Source organism: Nannobrachium achirus (genome assembly GCF_963921795.1).
Source record: "Nannobrachium achirus genome assembly, chromosome: 23".
Lineage (NCBI taxonomy): Eukaryota > Metazoa > Chordata > Actinopteri > Myctophiformes > Myctophidae > Nannobrachium > Nannobrachium achirus.
The window spans coordinates 1,063,194-1,084,479 of NC_137830.1; the positions used below are offsets into that span (position 1 = coordinate 1,063,194).

Here is a 21,286-nt window from a genome sequence, read left to right on the forward strand (position 1 = left end):
ACTTATCACTTTGTAGATTTCGATTATAATCATAAATCAATTCAACACTATATACATTTCGGCCATATATATAGGCTCTACATTTCCGCTATTTGAAAATAGCCTATCTACAAGCTCACAATGTGTCACCTTGTGACACATTGTGCGCTTTTGATCTGCTATTTTCAAAATGTTTTTTTTCCCCTACATTTTATTCACTGGAAATGGGACATTTTGCATAATGAGTACTTTTTATACTATTGCTACTTTAAGTGCATTTTGATACCATTACTTTTGCTCAAGTACATTTTAATTCCAAACTTCTACTTTTGGCAATGTATTTCTACATTGCAGTATTGTTTACATAATAAGTAAATAATGCACTTTTCTTCACAAAACTGTTCATTTAGAAAGGAACGGCTCCCTACTGCGAACCGGATCCCATCGTTCATTTCAAAGAGCCGTTCAAAAGACTCGATTCGTTCGCCAACGTCCCATCTCTATCTCTCTCTCTCTCTCTCTCTCTCTCTCTCTCTCTCTCTCTCTCTCTCTCATTCAGAGCAGATCGCAGCATCAGAACATCTGTGTAACGCGGTCAGGGTGTTCAGTCAGTGTGGATACAACATCGCTACAGTGTCTCCGGACGCTTCAAAGCAGCAGCAGGATTGTTGTTACATTGTAGCCGCAGCTCTGTCATTCTAACGGCTGCTAATATATCGGTTATCGATTAGATTAGATCAGATTAGACTGTATTGTTATTGTTCGTGGCTCCGTCGCCGCTTCCATTCATTCACCCTGGGCTTCGGTTGAGGCAGAGCTCCTGATCCTATGTGGTTCTGACGGTTCGGTTCTCCTGGTTCTGATGGTTGTGGTTCTGACGAGCTTCTGATGCAGCTGGAGCCCAAAGCAAAGACAACAAATGCAGAAAAGAGATAAAAGTTTCGGTAAGAGAAAACCATTTAACAGAGCCTTCTGTCTTTTTGTCTTTCTGTCTGTCTGTCTCTGTCTTTAGAATAATTACGGATGTAATCATTAATGTTTACATATCGGTGTCTCTTGTTATCGTAGGATTCTCTATGTGTCGACCGACGGTTAACGGATTATCGGTGGTTAAAACCGTTAAAGAGCCCCATTGTTTACAGTGTGTGTCGGTTGGTTCTGAGCCGTTTAGACAGAAGTTCTATCGTTTGATACCGTCTGCGTTTAGGCTTTGATTTCTGTTTGATTCCTGCTTCATTTAACCTTTCATTTCTGCTGTCTCATTTGAGCCATGCTGTATCAGCTTTTTAATGATTTCTGCATGTCAATTAATGTCAAAATAAATTAATATTATATAATATGCACGTCAATTACTTTAGGATGCTTACAGGCTAATATTGTGTGTGTGTGTGTGTGTGTGTGTGTGTGTGTGTGTGTCAATCACTATAAAAATGGCATGTTTGAGGTAATTTTTATTTTTATTTTATTTGACTGAATCCAGTAAAATAAAATATTATTAATATAATTAATGTGTCTATATTATATTAGACATAGAAATAATAATCATCATTTCATCCCCTCTGTTTATGAATACAATAAGAATAAAACATTTCAATGTCAGGGGGAAAAAATCATAATATTATAAAATTAAAATCATAATATTATAATATTATTATATTATCAGCTCGTCTGTTGATGAGAAATACAATTATTAATGTAATTATTAATGTAATTATTAATGCATGTATTAATGTATTGACAGGCTAAATGTCTGCTTCAATACAGTCAATACGGACTGTGTTTAAATCATACATGCTCTAAATAAACAAACACATATAAAATATGTTATATTTATATTATAGACAGCTCTGATCTTTCTAAAGCTTATTTCCTATGGAAGTGTTGAGATGTTTATAGAAACGTGCAGCGCTTCAGAGCGTCTGCAGACATAATGCTCTGATTCATGTCTTAATGCATGTCTTTAGTATTTCATATTTGCATTTTCACTTTCATTTAGAAATATGGAATGATGAAGAAATGAAACCAAAGCGACTCGCTTTATCTCTGAATGAAGCTTTTCTCTCTCTCTCTCTCTCTCTCTCTCTCTCTCTCTCTCTCTCTAAATCTCTTATTGGTCTTTTTACCACGGCACTATGTTTCCATGGTTACCATAATTAAAGTGATGATGGGGTGAAAATGTCGCACAGCTGTGATACTGCCTGCCTGTCTGTCTGTCTGTCTGTCTGCCTGCCTGTCTGTCTGTCTGTCTGTCTGTCTGTCTGCCTGCCTGCCTGCCTGCCTTCTTGGTTTTTAATTACTAATATTTGTTATTATTTTGGTCTTTTTTATATTGTATTCGTCTGGAATGTTTTGGTCGTGACCGTCAGGTCGCAGTTAGTATGAGAGCCTCGAGCAATTGTTCGTCCGTCCGTCCGTCACGCTAGTCACGGTCACGCTATAGTCACCAGGGACGTGCAGAGAATGTTAGAGAGGCAGGTGCTGAGATTTCGTTGTGAGCTTGGAGGTCGGCTATTTTCAGTACTTGATACCACACTCAACAACATAATTAAGTGAATACTGGAGATGTGGCGTAACGGCATGGATTTCTACACAGAGAGGGCAATTATTTAAACATAATATGCTGCATTCAAGTTCAGGAGAGTTTGGACAAGGCAATTCTCTTGAATGCTGCCTTCAGGTATGGCATGGAAAGAGGGCATTTGCATTTCTTTCACGATAGTAAAAACTGCATTCATGGTCTGGAGAGGACACTTTTTACAGATGGATAAAAGGGCTCAAGCCCCCTTTGGTGTCTATGTGTGCACATGCCTGATAGTTATGCCAATACACAACATTTAGTCAGCGCGCTGTTTAAACCAGCACTGCTCACTACTCAGCTGTGTCGGTTTGGGTTGTGTGTGTTGGATAACACGCAGTGTGTGTGTGTCTGTGCTGTGATGTGCGCTCACACACCAACTGCGAGACCATTTGGTTCCATCTCTACCCTGGTGGAGGATTACAGAGCGGGGATCGCATTCTCTCACGCATCGCCACGGCGCTAACGCCTGCCGCCGTTCCACAACTCCATGTATGGACGGTGATCCGTCATTAGCCAGAGGCGGATCACGTTAGCGCTGTGTATCGCCTCAAAAACGGCACGGTCGGTGGCCAAAGAAACAACAGCAAGTTTTTGCCATTGTTGTGTTACTTCTTTTAGTCTAGTTTCAGATGACTAAACACCCTAAGACATGGGTCTTCAACAGGGGGTCCTCCAAATCTTTGTGTGATCTTTTTTTTCCCTTTTTTATATTAACCACTTCACCCTAGCGTCCTTATTCTGAGAACTGTAGCCAAACATAGCAGATCTACAAGCTCACAACGCCTCGCGCTGCGAGGTGTTGTGAGGCAAAGAGGTTTGGTGTGTTGAAGGGGAAAAGAGCAGACTATGTACAGAGTGAAAGGTCAAGTCTATTAAGTATTGACGGTTCAAGTGGTAAAATATCACAAATTTACATGAATCCAAAATACACTGATGATTGTGCTGTCAAACGATGAAACTTTATGGAATCTATGGGTTGTGGGGGTCCCTGCTTCATCTCTCTCTCGACTAAGGGGTCCTTGGCCTGATTCTAGTCGTTTAAATCTTTTCCATTCAATACTTTCTTGTGTGTCGTGGCACATTGTGATCTTGTAGATCTGCTGTTTTCGAACCCACTCGCAGCCAGACCGGGCGTCTTTTTAGTTCTGCCGGATGTTTCCTCCGCTAGTCGTAGTTCGAACTTCGTTGCGTTCTCTTGTTTAATCCAGCGTTCAGACGGAGACGCAACAGTGACTACAATGATGTAGTGTGCATGCCTTGTGGCTAGGTTGCAGCGACGCACTATCTGGCACTGTTTGACATCATGTCCCCTCTACTTCCTGTCACAGCATTTGTTTACATAATCACCATGAAAGTCATGACATAACACATTTTGCGGTTTCCTGTAACTCGCTAACCTGACTCCGCCAGATGGTGGCAGCAGTGTGTACCGCCCTACTTTACCATCTGAGACCGCTCTGGGAGAGTTGATATCACTCGTAAAGTCCCAGACCGGACCAATCAGCGGCAGCTACGGGCGGGCTCCTGAGCGGCTCTGAGCCAATAGAGTCTTACTGCAGACCATGTGGAAACCCAGGAGGCGGATTCTGGGTGTAACGTCATGCAGACAGGCCAATATGAGTGGTTGGAGTTGGCACTCCCAGACTGTGATAGACAGACGGCCCCATCCAATCACCTGCTATAGAACTTGAAAAAAATGGCCCGCCCCTTACATCTGGTCTGCCCGAGCAATCCCAGATGGTAAAAGTAGGGCGCTGTCGTCTGAACGGAAGGCACATCTGACGTTTCATTTTGTGGTTTTTCTCGTGGAAACAGAGTTGTCTGAACACTGCCTTACACATGTGTTTTTTTTTTTTTCTTTTCTTTTTTTTTTAAGGCCGGGTGAAAGAAAAGTAAGGCCACAACGACTAGCGGGTCCATTTGGTCACTGAAAATTGCCGATCTGTGTCGGCAATTGTGTGTGTGTGTGTGTGTGTGTGTGTGTGTGTGTGTGTGTGTGTGTTGTGTGTGTGTGCGCGCGCACGTGCGTGCGTGGGTGTGTGCGTGAAAAAAAAAATAGATCTACAAGTTCACAGCGTGGCAGTAGTGTGAAACGCTTTGAGCTTGTAGATCTGCTATCTTGCGGTCAGATAGCGTTCATAAAATCGGCTTGCTCAAGAGTCCTCTGAATTATATTACAAACCTGTGTGTGTGTGTGTGTGCATGTGCGCGTGTGCACGTGTGTGTGTGTGTGTGCACGTGTGCGTGTGTGTCTATCCGTGCAAAAGAAATATTACAAAAAGCTGGGTTTTCAAAAATATTTGTGTTTCCAACTAAAACACTGTGTTCATTTAAAAGAAATCAAACGGTACAGGTTGTGAAGTCGTGCGCTCAGATCAAAGGAGTTTAGCCGTTAGTTTAACAACCTCAAAAGACTTGTTTTCCGTCCTGGTCTTTAAGCTGTTAATTGAGGGGGGGGGGGGGGGGGGCATACTTCACTGCCTCTATGTGTTCCCTTCTCTCTCACACACACACGCACGCACGCACGCACACACGCACACACACACACACACACACACACACACACGTGTTAGAGTTCTCAAATTCTTCCTGAACTGTACCCGACCTTTTTGAGCCTACAATGTTTGCTATTTAGTAAGGGCCGGGCCTCGGGTTCACAAGTCACACGGCTCAAAGAAAAGTTACATTTTCATTATTTATATTACTTTTACTCTGTGATAGAGCTCTGAAATTCTTCCCGATTGGTTCCAGTTGATTTCATGATTGCCAGATTTAGCAAAAAAAATAATACATTCGTTTTTTTTAACCGCAAGACTAAAGCTGAAGAATACGAGATACAAGATCACTGCGTCTCGCAAGGCTAAAATCTCATTTAGATCGCACGTTATGTAGACCTGACATCCTATAGTGAGTATAGTTTCAATGGACAGATTATAGATGTATTAAAATGTTGTTGTTCTACTGTTAGACTGATGACAGGTTTGTCAGATCCTTTCAAGATTCTTTTTGAAAAATATCGGATGTACTTTAATAGAGCGCAATTATTCTGCTGTTTTATGATCTGTCTGGTGGCTCTGCCCAGACCAGCTGGCTGAGGGGTCATCTCTCTAGAGCCGGGGTTCCCAAACTTTTTTGTCTCAGGGCACCCCATGAATATTTTCTTCATCCGAGGCACCCCTACATCATAGCGTCGTTGTCGGGTGGTCCAAAACCTTCTCTTTTTGTGTTATTATTTTAAAATAGTGAAAATAGCGGATCTACAAGCACACAACGCATCGCGATGTGCTTGTAGATCTGCTATTTTCACTACTTGTGTGACACTTTTGTATGATGAAGTAGGGCTTTTATTTGAACAAAAAACATACACATTTGAAACTTGGAGATACATGTTTTTTTTTTGCCTGACAGAGACGATACTCATAATTTTCACTCCCAGCACCTTATATTTATGGCATATTCTAGTGATTATGTTGTGAGGAAAACGTTGAGATAACAGCCATTTTGGTTAGAGCTGACTGAAAATAACTTTGTACTTCAAGTTTAAAATGATACTAAATATTTTTTTAAGTGTCCAAATGAATGCCAAATATTATCAAATGATCTCGTGGCACCCTGGACTGCCGTCACGGCACCCCAGGGTGCCCCGTCACCCACTTTGAAAAGCCCTGCTCTAGAGTGTTATGCCTTGTTATGGCGGGTCACTTTCTTTTAGGTGCTAATATACAATTAGAATGCTCTCTTTTTTATTGTGATTATTATGAGTGTGTATCGTCCTCATTCTGTCCTGCAGTGTTGATTTTGTCGACTAAAACTATGACGAAAAATGTTTGTCGACTGTGTTTTTTTCACTGACGAAAACGAAATAAAAACTAAGCTGTGATGACTAAAACTAAGACTAAATATATATTGACAATTTCGTCAACAAAATAAAAACTAGACTAAAATGTTGGGGAGGGACTAGTGCTGAAGAGAGTCATTTTATGTTTGGTTGCTCTCAGGTGTTGCGTGCTGAAAATAGCAGATCTACGTTGTGAGCTTGTAGATCGGCTATTTTCAGCACACAACCAAGTGTAAAATCAGTCATTTCAATGCCATCAAGGCCTGCCAAAATACATTTTAGTTGACAAAATCAACTGTGTCGTCATAAAATCTTAATGATATTTAGTTGACTAAAATTAGACTAAAACTAAAACTTTTCAGGTGACTAAATTATGACTAAAACTAAATGAGATTGTATTCAAAAGACTATGACTAAAACAAACACTGCTGTCCTGCATGCATTATTTGGTGTTTTCCACTGGATCCAGAGAATTGCTGAGAGAATTTCTCTCACCAAAACTCACTCCAGACAAGACAAGTCCAGTTTCACCACGACGTGTTGATAGAAGTCCTGATTTCCAGGAGTCGCTTTCCAACCGTTTCCGATGGCAAATCGTGGCCGAATCTCTGTGGTTAAGATTTACCTTTAAGAATCATATCAGTATTTTGTCGTTGTCTGGCAGAAACCTCGTATCTCCAAGTTTCAAATTTGTACGTTTTTTTTTTCACGAAGTAAAGCCCTGCTTCATCAGACAAGGCTGTCACACAAAAGTAGTGAAAACAGCCGATCTACAAGCACACACCGCCTCGCACCGTTTTCACTATTAGTAAAACATTTTAAATGATAAAAACGAACGGTTTTGGACAGACAAGGTTTCCACCCGACAACGATGATTTGTAAGATGGTATTTCATCCAATGGTATTTCATCCTGTTTTCCTTCATGAAAATGTGTGTGTGTGTGTGTGTGTGTGTGTGTGTGTGTGTGTGTGTGTGTGTGTGTGTGTGTGTGTGTGTGTGTGTGTGTGTGTGTGTGTGTGTGTGTGTGTGTGTGTGTGTGTGTGTGTGTGTGTGTGTGTATTTGAGAACCACTGATATAGCAACAGAAGTTCTTCTTTTTCATGTTAAGGACCCGCAAAATGATATGTATTTTGCCGTGGAACCCCATCTCAAAGTATGTTGTTCCAGGGACCCCCAGATGCAAATATTTGAGTTAAATATGTTCACTGTGAATGTGGGTCTTGCCTTAAGCTGGATGCAGAATAGATACACACGTCCACCCCTGATATGTTTCTGTTGTTGTTATTAAAGAAAGTTGAGTTGTTTTATTAACCATTTATTCACTGTGTACCAAGAAATACTGTCTGAGTGTGTGTGTGTGTGTGTGTGTGCGTGCGTGTGTGTGTGCGTGTGTGCGTTTGTGTGTGTCAGTGGGGGTGTTCAGTTAGAATACTAATTAGGGGTTCCTTTATGGTGCGGAGGCCACATTGTCCCCCCAAACAAAAGACCCCCTCCACACACACACACACACACACACACACACACACACACACACACTCCTACTTAGGGGTGTCTAACAATACAGCCCGTTGGGTGGGGAGGGGGGGGGGGGGGGGGGGGGGGGGTGGGGGGGGATTCAACTGAACAGCTGAAAGTACAATTTCGAAAAGCATGGCTTTGTGTGTGTGTGTGTGTGTGTGTGTGTGTGTGTTTGTGTGTGTGTGTTTTCTTGGTTTTCTCTCTGTCAAAGATAAACTATTTTTTTACAACAAGGGTTCATGTTTTAGAGAAAAGAAAAGATGAGAGATGAGTTTCTATCGTTTTAGCCATTTAAATTTCATGCGTACAAGTGACTATATGTATTTATAGACACAATAAGCCGGTGATTTTTTATTACTATTTACAGTAACACTACCAGCTCCCATAAGTCACATATGCCCCTGAAATATTGTGGTGCATCTTAGGAACGGGCTTATTGTGTCTGAACGTACATATTTAGCCACGTGTACGCATGTCCCAGCACACTGAAATCAAAATCGCTAAAATGGCTAAAACGATTGAAAGCAATTTCAACACTCATCTTTTCAAAAATATGAACCCAAAAGAGTGTGATTGTGTTATTGTAACTACAGTTTTGACCTCACACAGGCTTGTGAGCTTGTAGATCGACTATTTTCGGCAAATGTTCCAACTAGAATATGGATGTGAGACTTTGGAGAGGTACATGTACATCTGAACAGAATGAGTTCCATTCTGCTCAAACAGAGTCAGTGTTACCAATGATACTAATGAAGGCTCTGTTCCATCTGTTCCATTCTGCTCAAACAGAGTCGGTGTTACCAATGATACTAAAGAAGGCTCTGTTCCATTCTGCTCAAACAGAGTCAGTGTTACCAATGATACTAATGAAGAATCTGTTCCATTCTGCTCAAACAGAGTCAGTGTTAGTAATGATACTAATGAAGGCTCTGTTCCATTCTGCTCAAACAGAGTCAGTGTTACCAATGATACTAATGAAGGCTCTGTTCCATTCTGCTCAAACAGAGTCTGTGTTACCAATGATACTAATTAATAATGAAAGCTCTGTTCCATTCTGCTCAAACAGAGTCAGTGTTACCAATGATACTAATGAAGGCTCTGTTCCATTCTGCTCAAACAGAGTCTGTGTTAGTAATGATACTAATAAAGGCTCTGTTCCATTCTGCTCAAACAGAGTCAGTGTTAGTAATGATACTAATGAAGGCTCTGTTCCATTCTGCTCAAACAGAGTCAGTGTTAGTAATGATACTAATAAAGGCTCTGTTCCATTCTGCTCAAACAGAGTCAGTGTTACCAATGATACTAATGAAGGCTCTGTTCCATTCTGCTCAAACAGAGTCTGTGTTACCAATGATACTAATTAATAATGAAAGCTCTGTTCCATTCTGCTCAAACAGAGTCAGTGTTACCAATGATACTAATGAAGGCTCTGTTCCATTCTGCTCAAACAGAGTCAGTGTTACCAATGATACTAATGAAGGCTCTGTTCCATTCTGCTCAAACAGAGTCAGTGTTAGTAATGATACTAATGAAGGCTCTGTTCCATTCTGCTCAAACAGAGTCAGTGTTACCAATGATACTAATGAAGGCTCTGTTCCATTCTGCTCAAACAGAGTCCGTGTTACCAATGATACTAATTAATAATGAAAGCTCTGTTCCATTCTGCTCAAACAGAGTCAGTGTTACCAATGATACTAAGGCCTGCTTTACATTAAAACGGGCTTCACTGTAAACGTAATGATTTATAGTCGTTTGTGGGGGGTCATTTAGACGAAAATGGCGTCTTCGGGGGGTGAAACCGTAACAAAGTGAAACCCCCTTTGAAAGTAGAAAAGGTAAAAACGCTTTGTATCTCCCGCTTTCATCTAAATACCGTAAACGCAGCAAACCACTGAAAATGATAAGATGTGGGACGTCCTAGGGCTGTCACGATTAGGAATTTCTCCAGATGATAATTGTCATACAAATAATCGGCGATTGACGAATATATCGTCTTTTTTCCCCCCTTCATTTTATGCCACTATGATAAATAGCTTTGAGCTCATACTCATAGGCTACTGTACCTTAATGAAGAGCAATTTAATTGCTTTTTAAACATTCAGTGGTGTAAACTGTAAAGTAACTATTAAGTACATTTATTTGCTAACGTTAGCCATAATTTATACCGTAGCTATTTGAAAATAGCCGATCTACAAGCTCACAACAACGTGTCGCGGTGCGTTGTGAAAATAGCCGATCTACAAGCTCACAGCGCGTCGCGGTGCGTTGTGATAATAGCCGATCTACAAGCTCACAACGCGTCGCGGTGCGTTGTGAAAATAGCCGATCTACAAGCTCACAACGCGTCGCGGTGCGTTGTGAAAATAGCCGACCTACAAGCTCACAACGCGTCGCGGTGCGTTGTGAAAATAGCAGACAACTGCAAAAATAGCCGACGCTGAAAATAGCGACAGTAGCCTATAATGTTTATCATGACACGATCCAACATCTATAGCTCGTCGCCGTCTGTGTGTAATCATCATCATCCCCTCCATAAGCTGCAGTAAAGGCATTGACTCCAGTCCTCTGTGTTGAAACGAAACGTGAAGTGAACGCCTTTTTCTGTATCGTATCATAAGGAATAAATATAGTCCCGGGATGTGTATGCTACATGTGTCTGTTCCGACCGTCTGGAACAAACTTTTTAAGCATTTTTAGTTAGCCAGCCAGCCAGTCTGCCTGTCACTGTGCTGTGTGACGGTGCGTTGTGTTGACTGACTGAGGAGGACTTCTTTGCTGGCTGCTAGGAAGTAGAACCAGAGCGGTCATGGCGACATCCGCCACCTAGCGACCTGGCATGCAAATTACCGCGTTTAGGGACAAATTGCGTTTTCATATAAAGACCACATAAAAAATGAAAACTAAACGGCTCTTAGCAGTTTACAGTGAAGCCTGTTTTCATCTAAAAGGGGCCTAATGAAGGCTCTGTTCCATTCTGCTCAAACAGAGTCAGGGTGCTGATATTGTGCCTGTTGGCTCACTGGAAACACTCTGATACACCAGTGGGTCTCAAAGTGTGTTCCAGGGACCCTCATGGTTCATTAAGGGGGGTCCAAATGGACCCTTACAGCTCTGTAACTCAGAGAGTGTACAAATGGAACCAAATGGACCCTTACAGCTCTCTAACTCTGAGAGTGTACAAATAGAACCAAATGGACCCTTACAGGTCTGTAACTCTGAGAGTGTACAAATGGAACCAAATGGACCCTTACAGCTCTGTAACTCAGAGAGTGTACAAATGGAACCAAATGGACCCTTACAGGTCTGTTACTCTGAGAGTGTACAAATGGAACCAAATGGACCCTTACAGCTCTGTAACTCTGAGAGTGTACAAATGGAACCAAATGGACCCTTACAGCTCTGTAACTCTGAGAGTGTACAAATGGAACCAAATGGAACCTTACAGCTCTGTAACTCTGAGAGTGTACAAATGGAACCAAATGGACCCTTACAGCTCTGTAACTCTGAGAGTGTACAAATAGAACCAAATGGACCCTTACAGCTCTGTAACTCAGAGAGTGTACAAATGGAACCAAATGGACCCTTACAGCTCTGTAACTCTGAGAGTGTACACATGGAACCAAATGGACCCTTACAGCTCTGTAACTCTGAGAGTGTACAAATGGAACCAAATGGACCCTTACAGCTCTGTAACTCTGAGAGTGTACAAATAGAACCAAATGGACCCTTACAGCTCTGTAACTCAGAGAGTGTACAAATGGAACCAAATGGACCCTTACAGCTCTGTAACTCAGAGAGTGTACAAATGGAACCAAATGGACCCTTACAGCTCTGTAACTCTGAGAGTGTACAAATAGAACCAAATGGACCCTTACAGGTCTGTAACTCTGAGAGTGTACAAATGGAACCAAATGGACCCTTACAGCTCTGTAACTCTGAGAGTGTACAAATGGAACCAAAGGTCAACAAAAAGTAGTGCTTTCTCCCTGTCCCTGGGAGACAGAATTCCAAGTTAAAAAAAATATGCAATGTAGATACAGAATATGGAAATGCAATTTAAATTGAATATCATTATAACCCCTAATCTAAACAGAAATTAAAACGAATTGATCAATGTAAATATTATAATAATGATCAACAATCCCAGCCTTTAAAGCGAGGACTGTAAAAAGGACAGCAAAAGAGTTTTAAATGTGATGTAAAGTGCTGTTCCATTCCCTTATATATCATTACACTCTCAGAGTTAAAGACCTGTGTTAGATATTTAGATAATTGATATTTCACATTTTGTCATTTTATCATCTAATCAAGCTTTTATGAACAACCTGGACAGTTTTTGATTTGCTCAAGTCAATATTTAGATATTTGAAGTAAATGTTATCAGGCCCTCCAGGCTCAGGGCCTCTCCCCACACACACCCATTGTAACTTCAAACTCCATTTTAATCATGATATATTCATTAAAAACACCTGTTATCTTTTCTGTTGACGCTGTTGATTCATTTATTTTGAATAATTATTTGGGAAAATGGAAAAAAATAAATACAAAAGAAAAATGTTATTGAAAAAACACAGCCTGCTCACGTATTAGGAGGATAGTATGAGTTAACAGAAACAAATATGTGTTTTTAATCAATCTATCATGGTTAAAATGGAGTTTGAAGTTACAATGGGTGTGTATGGGGAGAAGGCCTGATAACATTTACATCAAATATTTAAATATTGAATCAAGCAACTTAAAATCTGTTCATGGTGTTCATAAAAGCCTGATTAGACGATAAAATGACCAAACATTTTTTTGAAAGTGAAATATCACTTTAATATTACACCGGTTTGTTTAATTGGTCAGTTCATATTTCTGACGACTGAAGTTGTGGTCAGCATGACAACGGCTATGGTAGCTCTTTATTTACAGTAACACCTACAGTACAGTGCTGTAAAGTAACTGAGGGCGGCTTGCACCAACACGGATTAAGCCTTAACCTGGTTTAAATCAAGGTTTATCTAGATCAGCCAGAGAATCGGAGCAGCAGGAGCGGTTTTGCAGTCGCTGAATCGCACTGTTCTGAATAAAAAAGAGTTGAGCCGTAAGGCAAAGCTCTCTGTCTTTCGAGCAATCTTCGTTCCCACTCTCACCTATGGTCATGAAGTGTGGGTCATGACCGAAAGTATAAGGTCTCGGGTACAAGCGGCCGAAATGAGTTTTCTCAGAAGGGTGGCTGCCTGGCTGGTATCTATCTCCCTTAGAAGTTCAATCACCCGAGAGAGACTTGGAGTAGAACCGCCGCTCCTTCACTTGGAAAGGAGTCAGCTTAGGTGGTTCGGGCATCTAGTACGGATGCTTCCCGAGTGCCTTCCTAGGAAGGTCCTCGATGCACGTCCCACTGGGAGGAGACCCCGTGGCAGACCTAAGACCAGATGGAAGGATTATATCTCCAGACTGGCCTGGGAACGCCTCGGTATACTCCCAGAGGGAGTGGAGGAAGTTGCGCAGGATAAGGAAATCTGGAAGTCTCAGTTGGAACTGTTACCCCCGCGACCCGATTCCGGATAAGCGGTTGAAGATGGATGGACGGATGGATCTTTTAATCCAGTTGCACCAAACTTTAAACCTAGTTTTCATTAATCAGGGTTAGTTTTAAACCATCCTTTTAATCTTGGTTTTACTTTTCATTCTAAACCTGGATTAATGTTAATCCTGTTGCACCACTACACTAAACTTGATTTAAACATCAATAAGGGATTAATTTTAAACTTGCTGTAGAGGTGGTTTAACTCATTCGTAGTTTACGCCCGTAAAGCCCGTAAATTTCTCTATGTCTTTCACTGCCCGGCTTCTCCTACCTGTTAACGTGGGCGCTCGTCCAGTTCCCATCGTGCGTGGATCGGACTGCTATGCATCGTGTGTTCGCGTATTCCATCAGCTTCTCAAATCCGTTGAAAGTTTTTCAATTGATCAATAAGTTCTCCATCTGTAAGCCACGGAGTTCAGACAGAAAGCTAACGGGCCAAAATAGAGGACGGACATCCGCTTCCGGTTCAGGGACTCAACGTTAGGTTGTCCACTCAATAATGTGTCCGTGTAGAAACCGATCACGGAGCATTAGTTCCGGCCTATTTTAGTTCCGCTTCGATAAAAAAAAAAAATGTAATTAATTTTTATTACATTTACGGGTTCTACGGGCATGGCAGAGAAGGGGTACAAAGGGGTATTTTGAGGGCAGAGTTTGAGTTAAATGCCATTGACATGAATGGGGGTCCCCCTCCTGTGAGGGAAACCTCACAGCAAGCCCTGCAAGCTGAGGACAGTGTTTCACAGCTGAAAACAAAAATCTCATCGTATTGTTGTCTTCAATACATCCTTGTACATCGGCTATTTTAAAATAGCAAAAAAATTAAATGTGTACACAGGGACATAATACAGTCAGTTGTCATGGAAGTGGACTTCCCAACCAATATGGAGACGTTTTAATTTTAGAAATCGCTTCATAATTGACGAAACTATCAAACTGTGGTGTCTTCTTTGCTTCCTAGATAGCCGCGCCCGCGCCGCACCGTGCTGTAGTGTGCGTCACCGTTGAATGACTGAGCGTTATCAAATTAAATATTTTTTGGCTGCAGGCGCTCTTCTTAACATAGAAGGTGATAGGCCTGCCCACATTCTCCCCGATGTAAATATAAAAGTAAAGTTAATGATATTAGGCTGAAGAGAATAGTTTATTCCTGTGTGTTTATATCGCAAATCCAAGATGGAGGACATTTAATCCATGAATTAATCACAGTTTATGGTTTTAATCACAGGTTAAGGGTTTAATCACAGATTTGTTAAGCAATGCTTAAATTTGAGTGGTGCAACGCACCTCGATTTAAAATAAATCTTAGATCAACAAACCCTTGATTAACCCTAAACTAAGATTTATCTCTCTTGGTGCAATCGGCCCTGAGTGCGTTTACTCTAGCACCATACTTTAGTACAATTATGAGCTGTTTCTTTTTACTTCACCGGGGTATTCCCGATGTTCAATAATTTGACTTTAACTACACTAACATATCAGAGGCAGATATTGCACTACACTATAACTCATTGAAAACTATGGTTACTACTGTTAGTCCAGTTACATTTGTAATTTCGTTCAAATTTTCTGGAGATTAGGAAAACTATACATTTCTGGAAACTTCAGAGTATAACAAATAAGAAAATCTATGATTCCATTTGCGCTGAAGCCAATATGGTGGTCATCTTGGACTTTGAAAGATGGCGACCTTTGAATATTAGTTGTTCAATATCTCGACTTCTAGATTATGTAGGATCATGATTCTAGTGGCTAAACCAACATTTTTAGGGTCAAGAAATCCAATGGTGCTAATTAGAAAGATTCACAAATGATAAATGGCACAGATTTGGGTCATCATCCTTAATTTTAGGAGTAAAAGGTAACATTTTAATATTCGTTTTCTGACTATTTTGAACTACAGTACATAGGATCGTGATTCCAGTGGTTAATCAAACATTTTAAGGAAATCAAACCCTAACCCTAATCTCCAGAAAATGTGATGTAGTTACTTTGTACATTTTGATAATTATTACAAAACCCCTTCAAACCTCTATTCTGTCCATTTGCACATACTGTAGCTATGAGTCGCTTTGCAGCACATTGTGAGCTTGTAGATCTGATATTTCCAATGGATTTTTTTTTTTTACATTTATTTGAAAACTGTCTCGCCTGTCTTATGGGAGAAGGTGATGACTAGCTATGCCTCTGGCCTCCTGGCTGTAAAGTGAATTTTCAGAGCAGCCTTCAAGGAGCAACATGTCTTGGGGGAAACAGGCAAGGAATTCCACACTTGAGTAATAAATGTATATTTCTTTATATTTCAGGTATCCAGATGCTGTCCGTCCAGCCGGACACTAAGCCAAAGGGCTGCGCTGGCTGCCAGAGGAAGATCAAAGATCGATTCCTGCTGAAGGCTCTGGATAAATACTGGCACGAAGACTGTCTGAAATGTGCCTGCTGTGACTGTAGGCTGGGAGAGGTGGGGTCTACGTTATACACCAAGGCTAACCTCATTCTGTGTAGAAGAGACTACCTGAGGTAAGATACTGTATATATGTAGACTGTCCTGCTGTCACAGTGTGACTGTCGACTGGGAGAGATTGGGAGTACCCTCTATACCAAGGCTAACCTCATATAGAGTTCTCAAATTCTGCCCGAACCTGACCCAACAGTTAGGGTAGGGTAGGGCCTAAAACATTATGCTAATTAGTCGGGCCGGGTAGGGCCTCGGGCTCAATGAAAAAATTAAATATATTTTTTTTATTATTTTATTACTATTACTCTGTGATAGACCCGACCATACCCGACCCGACCCAACGTTTTCCGGCCGGGTAGGGCCTAAAATCTATGCTAACTAGTAGGGCCGTTAGGGCCCAGTTAGGGCCTGGAATTAATGTTCAGACCTGTTGAGAAAAGGTAAGATATATTTATTATGTAGACTGTAGACTGGGAGAGGTCGGGTCTGCACTCTATACCAGTGTTTCTCAATCTTTTTTGGCTTCTTCTTGGCCTTGGCGTTTATCTATCTATCTATCTATCTATCTAACCAAAGCCTTTGGAGAATAGACACTCCATGATGCTGGCGGCCGAGTTGCATGATGGGATACGTAGTGTTCAGACGTGATTTTAGGGCAAAATTTGTAGGAGCAGTGTCCTAAAATGTGTTTTGCAAGAATCGGCCTCATGGTGGCGCTAAAAGAGGGCCATGTGAGAGGTTGTGGTTTGGCAGGCAAGGAGTGTGTTTGCAAAATTTGGCATGGATCGGGGCAACGGTTGAGGAGATATGAGAAGGGCAAAATTGTGACGTTTGACGTGTGACAGACTGACAGCCGGTGGAGGTTTTGATAGTGACTGCGACCTGACGGTCGCAACCATAGAGTCCAGTGGTCCTCAACCTTTATAGGCCGGGACCCCTGAAATAATTTTAACTGGGGACCCCCCCGGGGTTCTCAACACAGGTTGAGAACCACTGCCGTAGACAAGCTCTTACTTTCAGCAAATAGAAAATGTAAAAATAAATTGTAATTTGGAAAGTAGGCTAGCAGGTGAGCAATTAGCATACAGCTGTTCCATTGAGCACCAGAACTACGGATGGCAAGGATGAAACAAACTCACTGAAGCAGCGAAAGTCTTTCTGTGTCCATGAATGATCCAAAACTACAGAAATATTCTGTGACCACTTAGAAAAACTAGACAGTGGTCAGGTTATGGTTACATAGCAGGGGTTCCCAAACTTTTTTGTCTCATGCACCCCATAAATATTGTTTTAATCCGAGGCACCCCTACATGATAATTTTCACTCCCAGCACCTTATATTAATAGCATATCGTCGTTGTCGGGTGGAAACCTTGTATGTCCAAAACCGTTTGTTTTGTATGTATCATCTATAAAATGTACTAAACTAGTGAAAACAGCAGATCTACAAGCACACAACGCCTCGCATCGCGAGGCGTTATGTGCTTGCTGTTTTCACTAGTTTTGTGCAACAGTCTTGTATGGTGAAGCAGGGCTTTGCTTTACCAAAAGACGTACACATTTGAAACTTGGAGATACAAGGTTTCTGCCTGACAGTGACAATATTTTAGTGATTATGTTGCGAGGAAAACGTTGAGATAACAGCCATTTTGGTTAGAACTGACTGAAAATAACTTTGTACTTAAAATTATACTAAATATTTATAAGTGTCCAAATAAATTCCAAATATTATCAAATTATCTCATGGCACCCCTGGACTGCCGTCATGACACCCCAGGGTGCCCTGTCACCCACTTTGAAAACCCCTGAACTAGACATACCTGTCAGTGGTTTTGGTTCTGACAGGAGAAAAATAAATGGCCAATCATACTTCAAGGAGAGATGAAACGTGGGAATCCTTATCTGAGAGAGAGAGATAGCAGATCTACAAAATCACAATATGCCGCAGTGTAGCACGTTGTGAGCTTGTAGATCGGCCATTTCTTCTGGCTTTCGGGTTTGTAAATGAAAAAAGAAAAAAGCTATTCATGAAAACCGTTCCACAATGTTGGAGACCTCACAAGTACAATTCCACATGCGTACTTGGGTGCGTTTGTGCGCGTGCATTCGTGCGTGTGTGTGTGTGCACGCGCACGCGCGTGTGTGTCTAAATTAGATTTCCCAAAAAGAGCATGAATCTCAAACATGCAGCTTTAAGCCTCCCCCCTCTCCCCCCCTGCCCGTCCCTCAGAGATAAAGCTCTGCCATGCGGCGCGCTGCCCAAAGATCCATCCCCCGCCTCACCGCCACGGAGCCCGAACCCCAACGCCAGATGAAAAGAAGAAATAATAATAATAACACAAACTACTGGGGTGGGGGGGAACCCGGATGCATTTCTCATTCCATGGTTTTCAGGTGGAAAACTCCAATATCTCCACGTTTCAACATTTTGGGGGATTTATCTTTTTTTAACACCCTTTTTTCTCCCCCAATTTATGTATTATGCAAATTGATTCTACCCCTCACATACATTTCAGCGTGTTGGCACCGTTGTATTAGTGAGGAGCCCCCACCGGGAGGACGTACCGTTTGCAACTGTAGATTGCAGTTACCTATGAAAACCGGCACATCTTGTCCGTATCTCTGTCACGCCTGACACTGTGGTTAGCCGCACTGACATCATGCTCTGACGTCACTGTGATGTCAGGGGAACCACACTAACAGAATCCCTTTTATGCCCATATATCCCTGATGTTCATCAATATTAGGCCCATATCTAACAGGACTTCATATGGGAATGTCCATATATTGAGGCCACATTGGCCTAACAGAATCCATATATGGCCAAGACACCCCATATATTTGTGGCTGGTTCTACGGACAGGGATCTCCATCTATGGGCATAAAAGGGATTGTATGTATCATGTCAGATGTCATAGACGTCATAGGACTGTCACATAACGAATAACTGAGTAAGCATGTTTGGGCTCTCACAGCATATCTCCATATACAGTACATGGATCTCCATATATGGGTACCAGGGTCTCCATATAAGGGCATAAAAGGGACCAGGACTGTGTGACTTGCCTCAAGGCAACCACACTTGCATCGTTCTAGTCTGATTGCAATTATTTGATATAAGCGCATAATCGTCAGCATTATTTCCACGTTGGAGATGTCCATATACATACAGTAGGCTGTATTCAAACCTTTTCAAAGGTAGTGGAAATAGCAGATCTACAAGCTCAACACGTGCCATGGCGTGACGCGGCTTTGAGCTTGTAGATTGGCCATTTACACTATGTGTGTGTGTGTGTGTGTGTGTGTGTGTGTGTGTGTGTGTGTGTGTGTGTGTGTGTGTGTGTGTGTGTGTGTGTGTGTGTTTGTGTGTATACATTTTTAAGTATTCCATTTTGTAAGTCAGTTGTCATATCTTTATCTCACCCCTATTCACATCATAATTATTCATAAATAATTCTCCACAATAGGAACGCCATTAAATTGTTTAATCACAGATTATTTGAGTGACGATTAATTGTCACGTGACACAGACCTTGTAGTGAGGCGTGTGTGCGTGTGTGCGTGTGCACGTGTGTGTGTGTGTGTGTGTGTGTGTGTGTGTGTGTGTGTGCGTGTGCACGTGTGTGTGTGTGTGTGTGTGCTCGCTCTCTCTATTTTGCTCCCTTATCTCTCTCTCTGTGATAGCCAGGCGTTTTCCAAAACCCGGTAATGTAAATCCGGAGCCGTTTGACTTTGACGCGGCTTCGCACTCCGCTCTCTGTGAGGTTCCGGCTTCCGTGTTTCTTTCTTTTTTCTTTTTTTTTTCTTCTTCACAATCTGACTAAAACCCCAGCGTAGGGAAGGGAAATTGAAGTCGGATTTAAAAAAAATAAGTAAATAATAAATATATGAAAAAATAAATGCATTCCAGAGTCCAGAGTGAATGAAAAAGATAAATGCATGTTGGAGCTTTTTGCTGCTGAGGTGAAATCATTCTTTGTATTTATTCTCTCTGCCGTTGCTTTGGGAAAGGAAAGCTTGGATGTCCAAAAAAAATATGTTCCCTTTTTTATTAAATACATTCTAGGCGTTGTGAGCTTGTAGATTGTTTATTTTCGCTCCTTATTCTTCAGTCAATTCTGCACTGATTGATTGATTGATAGATTGATTTAAGTATTTGTCATTTTGCATACTGTAGGAAAAGGTACAGTTAAACTTTCATGACAGTACAGTTCACTGGTACGAGGTCAACTAAAAGGATAAGCTCACATAAGCATGTGGCGTCTCCACCAGCCAAAGGCATGGGGGAAGAGTATGTTTTTACCTTTTGTTTTTACCTTTAACTTCACCGATAAGTGGAAAACCTTGTATGCACACTCCCTAGAGGCTCAGGATAAGCCTTTGGCATCCATTTTGCACATTTGCCTTTTATAGCGCCACCAGGAGGCCGACTTATGTAAAACACATTCTTTGCTATTACTCCATCAGATTTTCTCCAACAATCATGCAAATCAGTACACAGTATCTCTATAGTTATGTGATCAAGACAGATCCGTCACATATTTCATATTCCATCCTAATTGGCTAATATTGGCTTCCAAAGTTTACAGGAATGCTCAGTTCTTTAACAAAATGCCTCAAATCAGCAATGCAGCTTGTGATTAGCGTGAAATTTGCGACACATATTGCCATTAAGTTAAGGAACAAATGCCACCCTTTTCACATTGGCCTGTTATAGTGCCACCAGCAGGTAGACTTTAGCAAAACACATTTTTGGAACGCAATTCCTCAAATCATGCATGCAGCGTCCGACTGCCATGAGCAATTCCTCAAATCATGCATGCAGCGTCCGACTGCCATGAAAGGTCTAAGATTGTTGAAGAACACATGCCACCCTTTTTACATTGGCCTATTATAGCACCACCAGGAGGCCTGCCCTGGTGGAGACCTGTGCTCGGAAGAGCACTGCTTCTAGTTTAAATGGAGATCCTTTTTTTACAAACAGAACTATGCAGGAAAAAAAAGAAAAACTGTCAGAAAAAACAAGCCGCAAAAATAAAAGTTATTTACAATAAGAGGGTCAGGGAGGTAAGGTTAGGCTAAGTTTCGAGTGGCAGCCGCCTGTAAGTGGTTTTTCAGAGCGGTTTTAAAGGAAGTTAGGGATTGGCGCTCCTTTAAGGCCTCAGTAAGGCGTTCCACATGTTAGTGGTATAGCAGGAGAACGGATTTGACCCTTTGTCTGTGCCAAATCTGGGTTGAACATGATCTGTGGAGCTGCCTCTGGTGTTGTAGTTGTGGACATCCTTGACGTTTAGGAAGTATTTAGTCAGGTACATGGGTATCTTAGTGGTGTACTGTATCTTG

General features: G+C 41.6%; 1 protein-coding gene across 1 annotated transcript in view; it reads left to right on the forward strand.

The window, feature by feature from the left end:
- Positions 1–898: 898 nt before the first annotated feature.
- The window catches only part of lmo3 (LIM domain only 3), a gene marked incomplete at both ends in the record, with an annotated part of 59,414 nt that continues 39,026 nt past the window's right edge, over positions 899–21,286 (forward strand). The window contains 2 exons of the mRNA XM_080753895.1: positions 899–923; positions 15,793–16,006. Of these exons, the coding sequence (XP_080610021.1) occupies positions 899–923; positions 15,793–16,006 (239 nt within the window). The remainder of the gene's footprint in view (positions 924–15,792; positions 16,007–21,286) is intronic.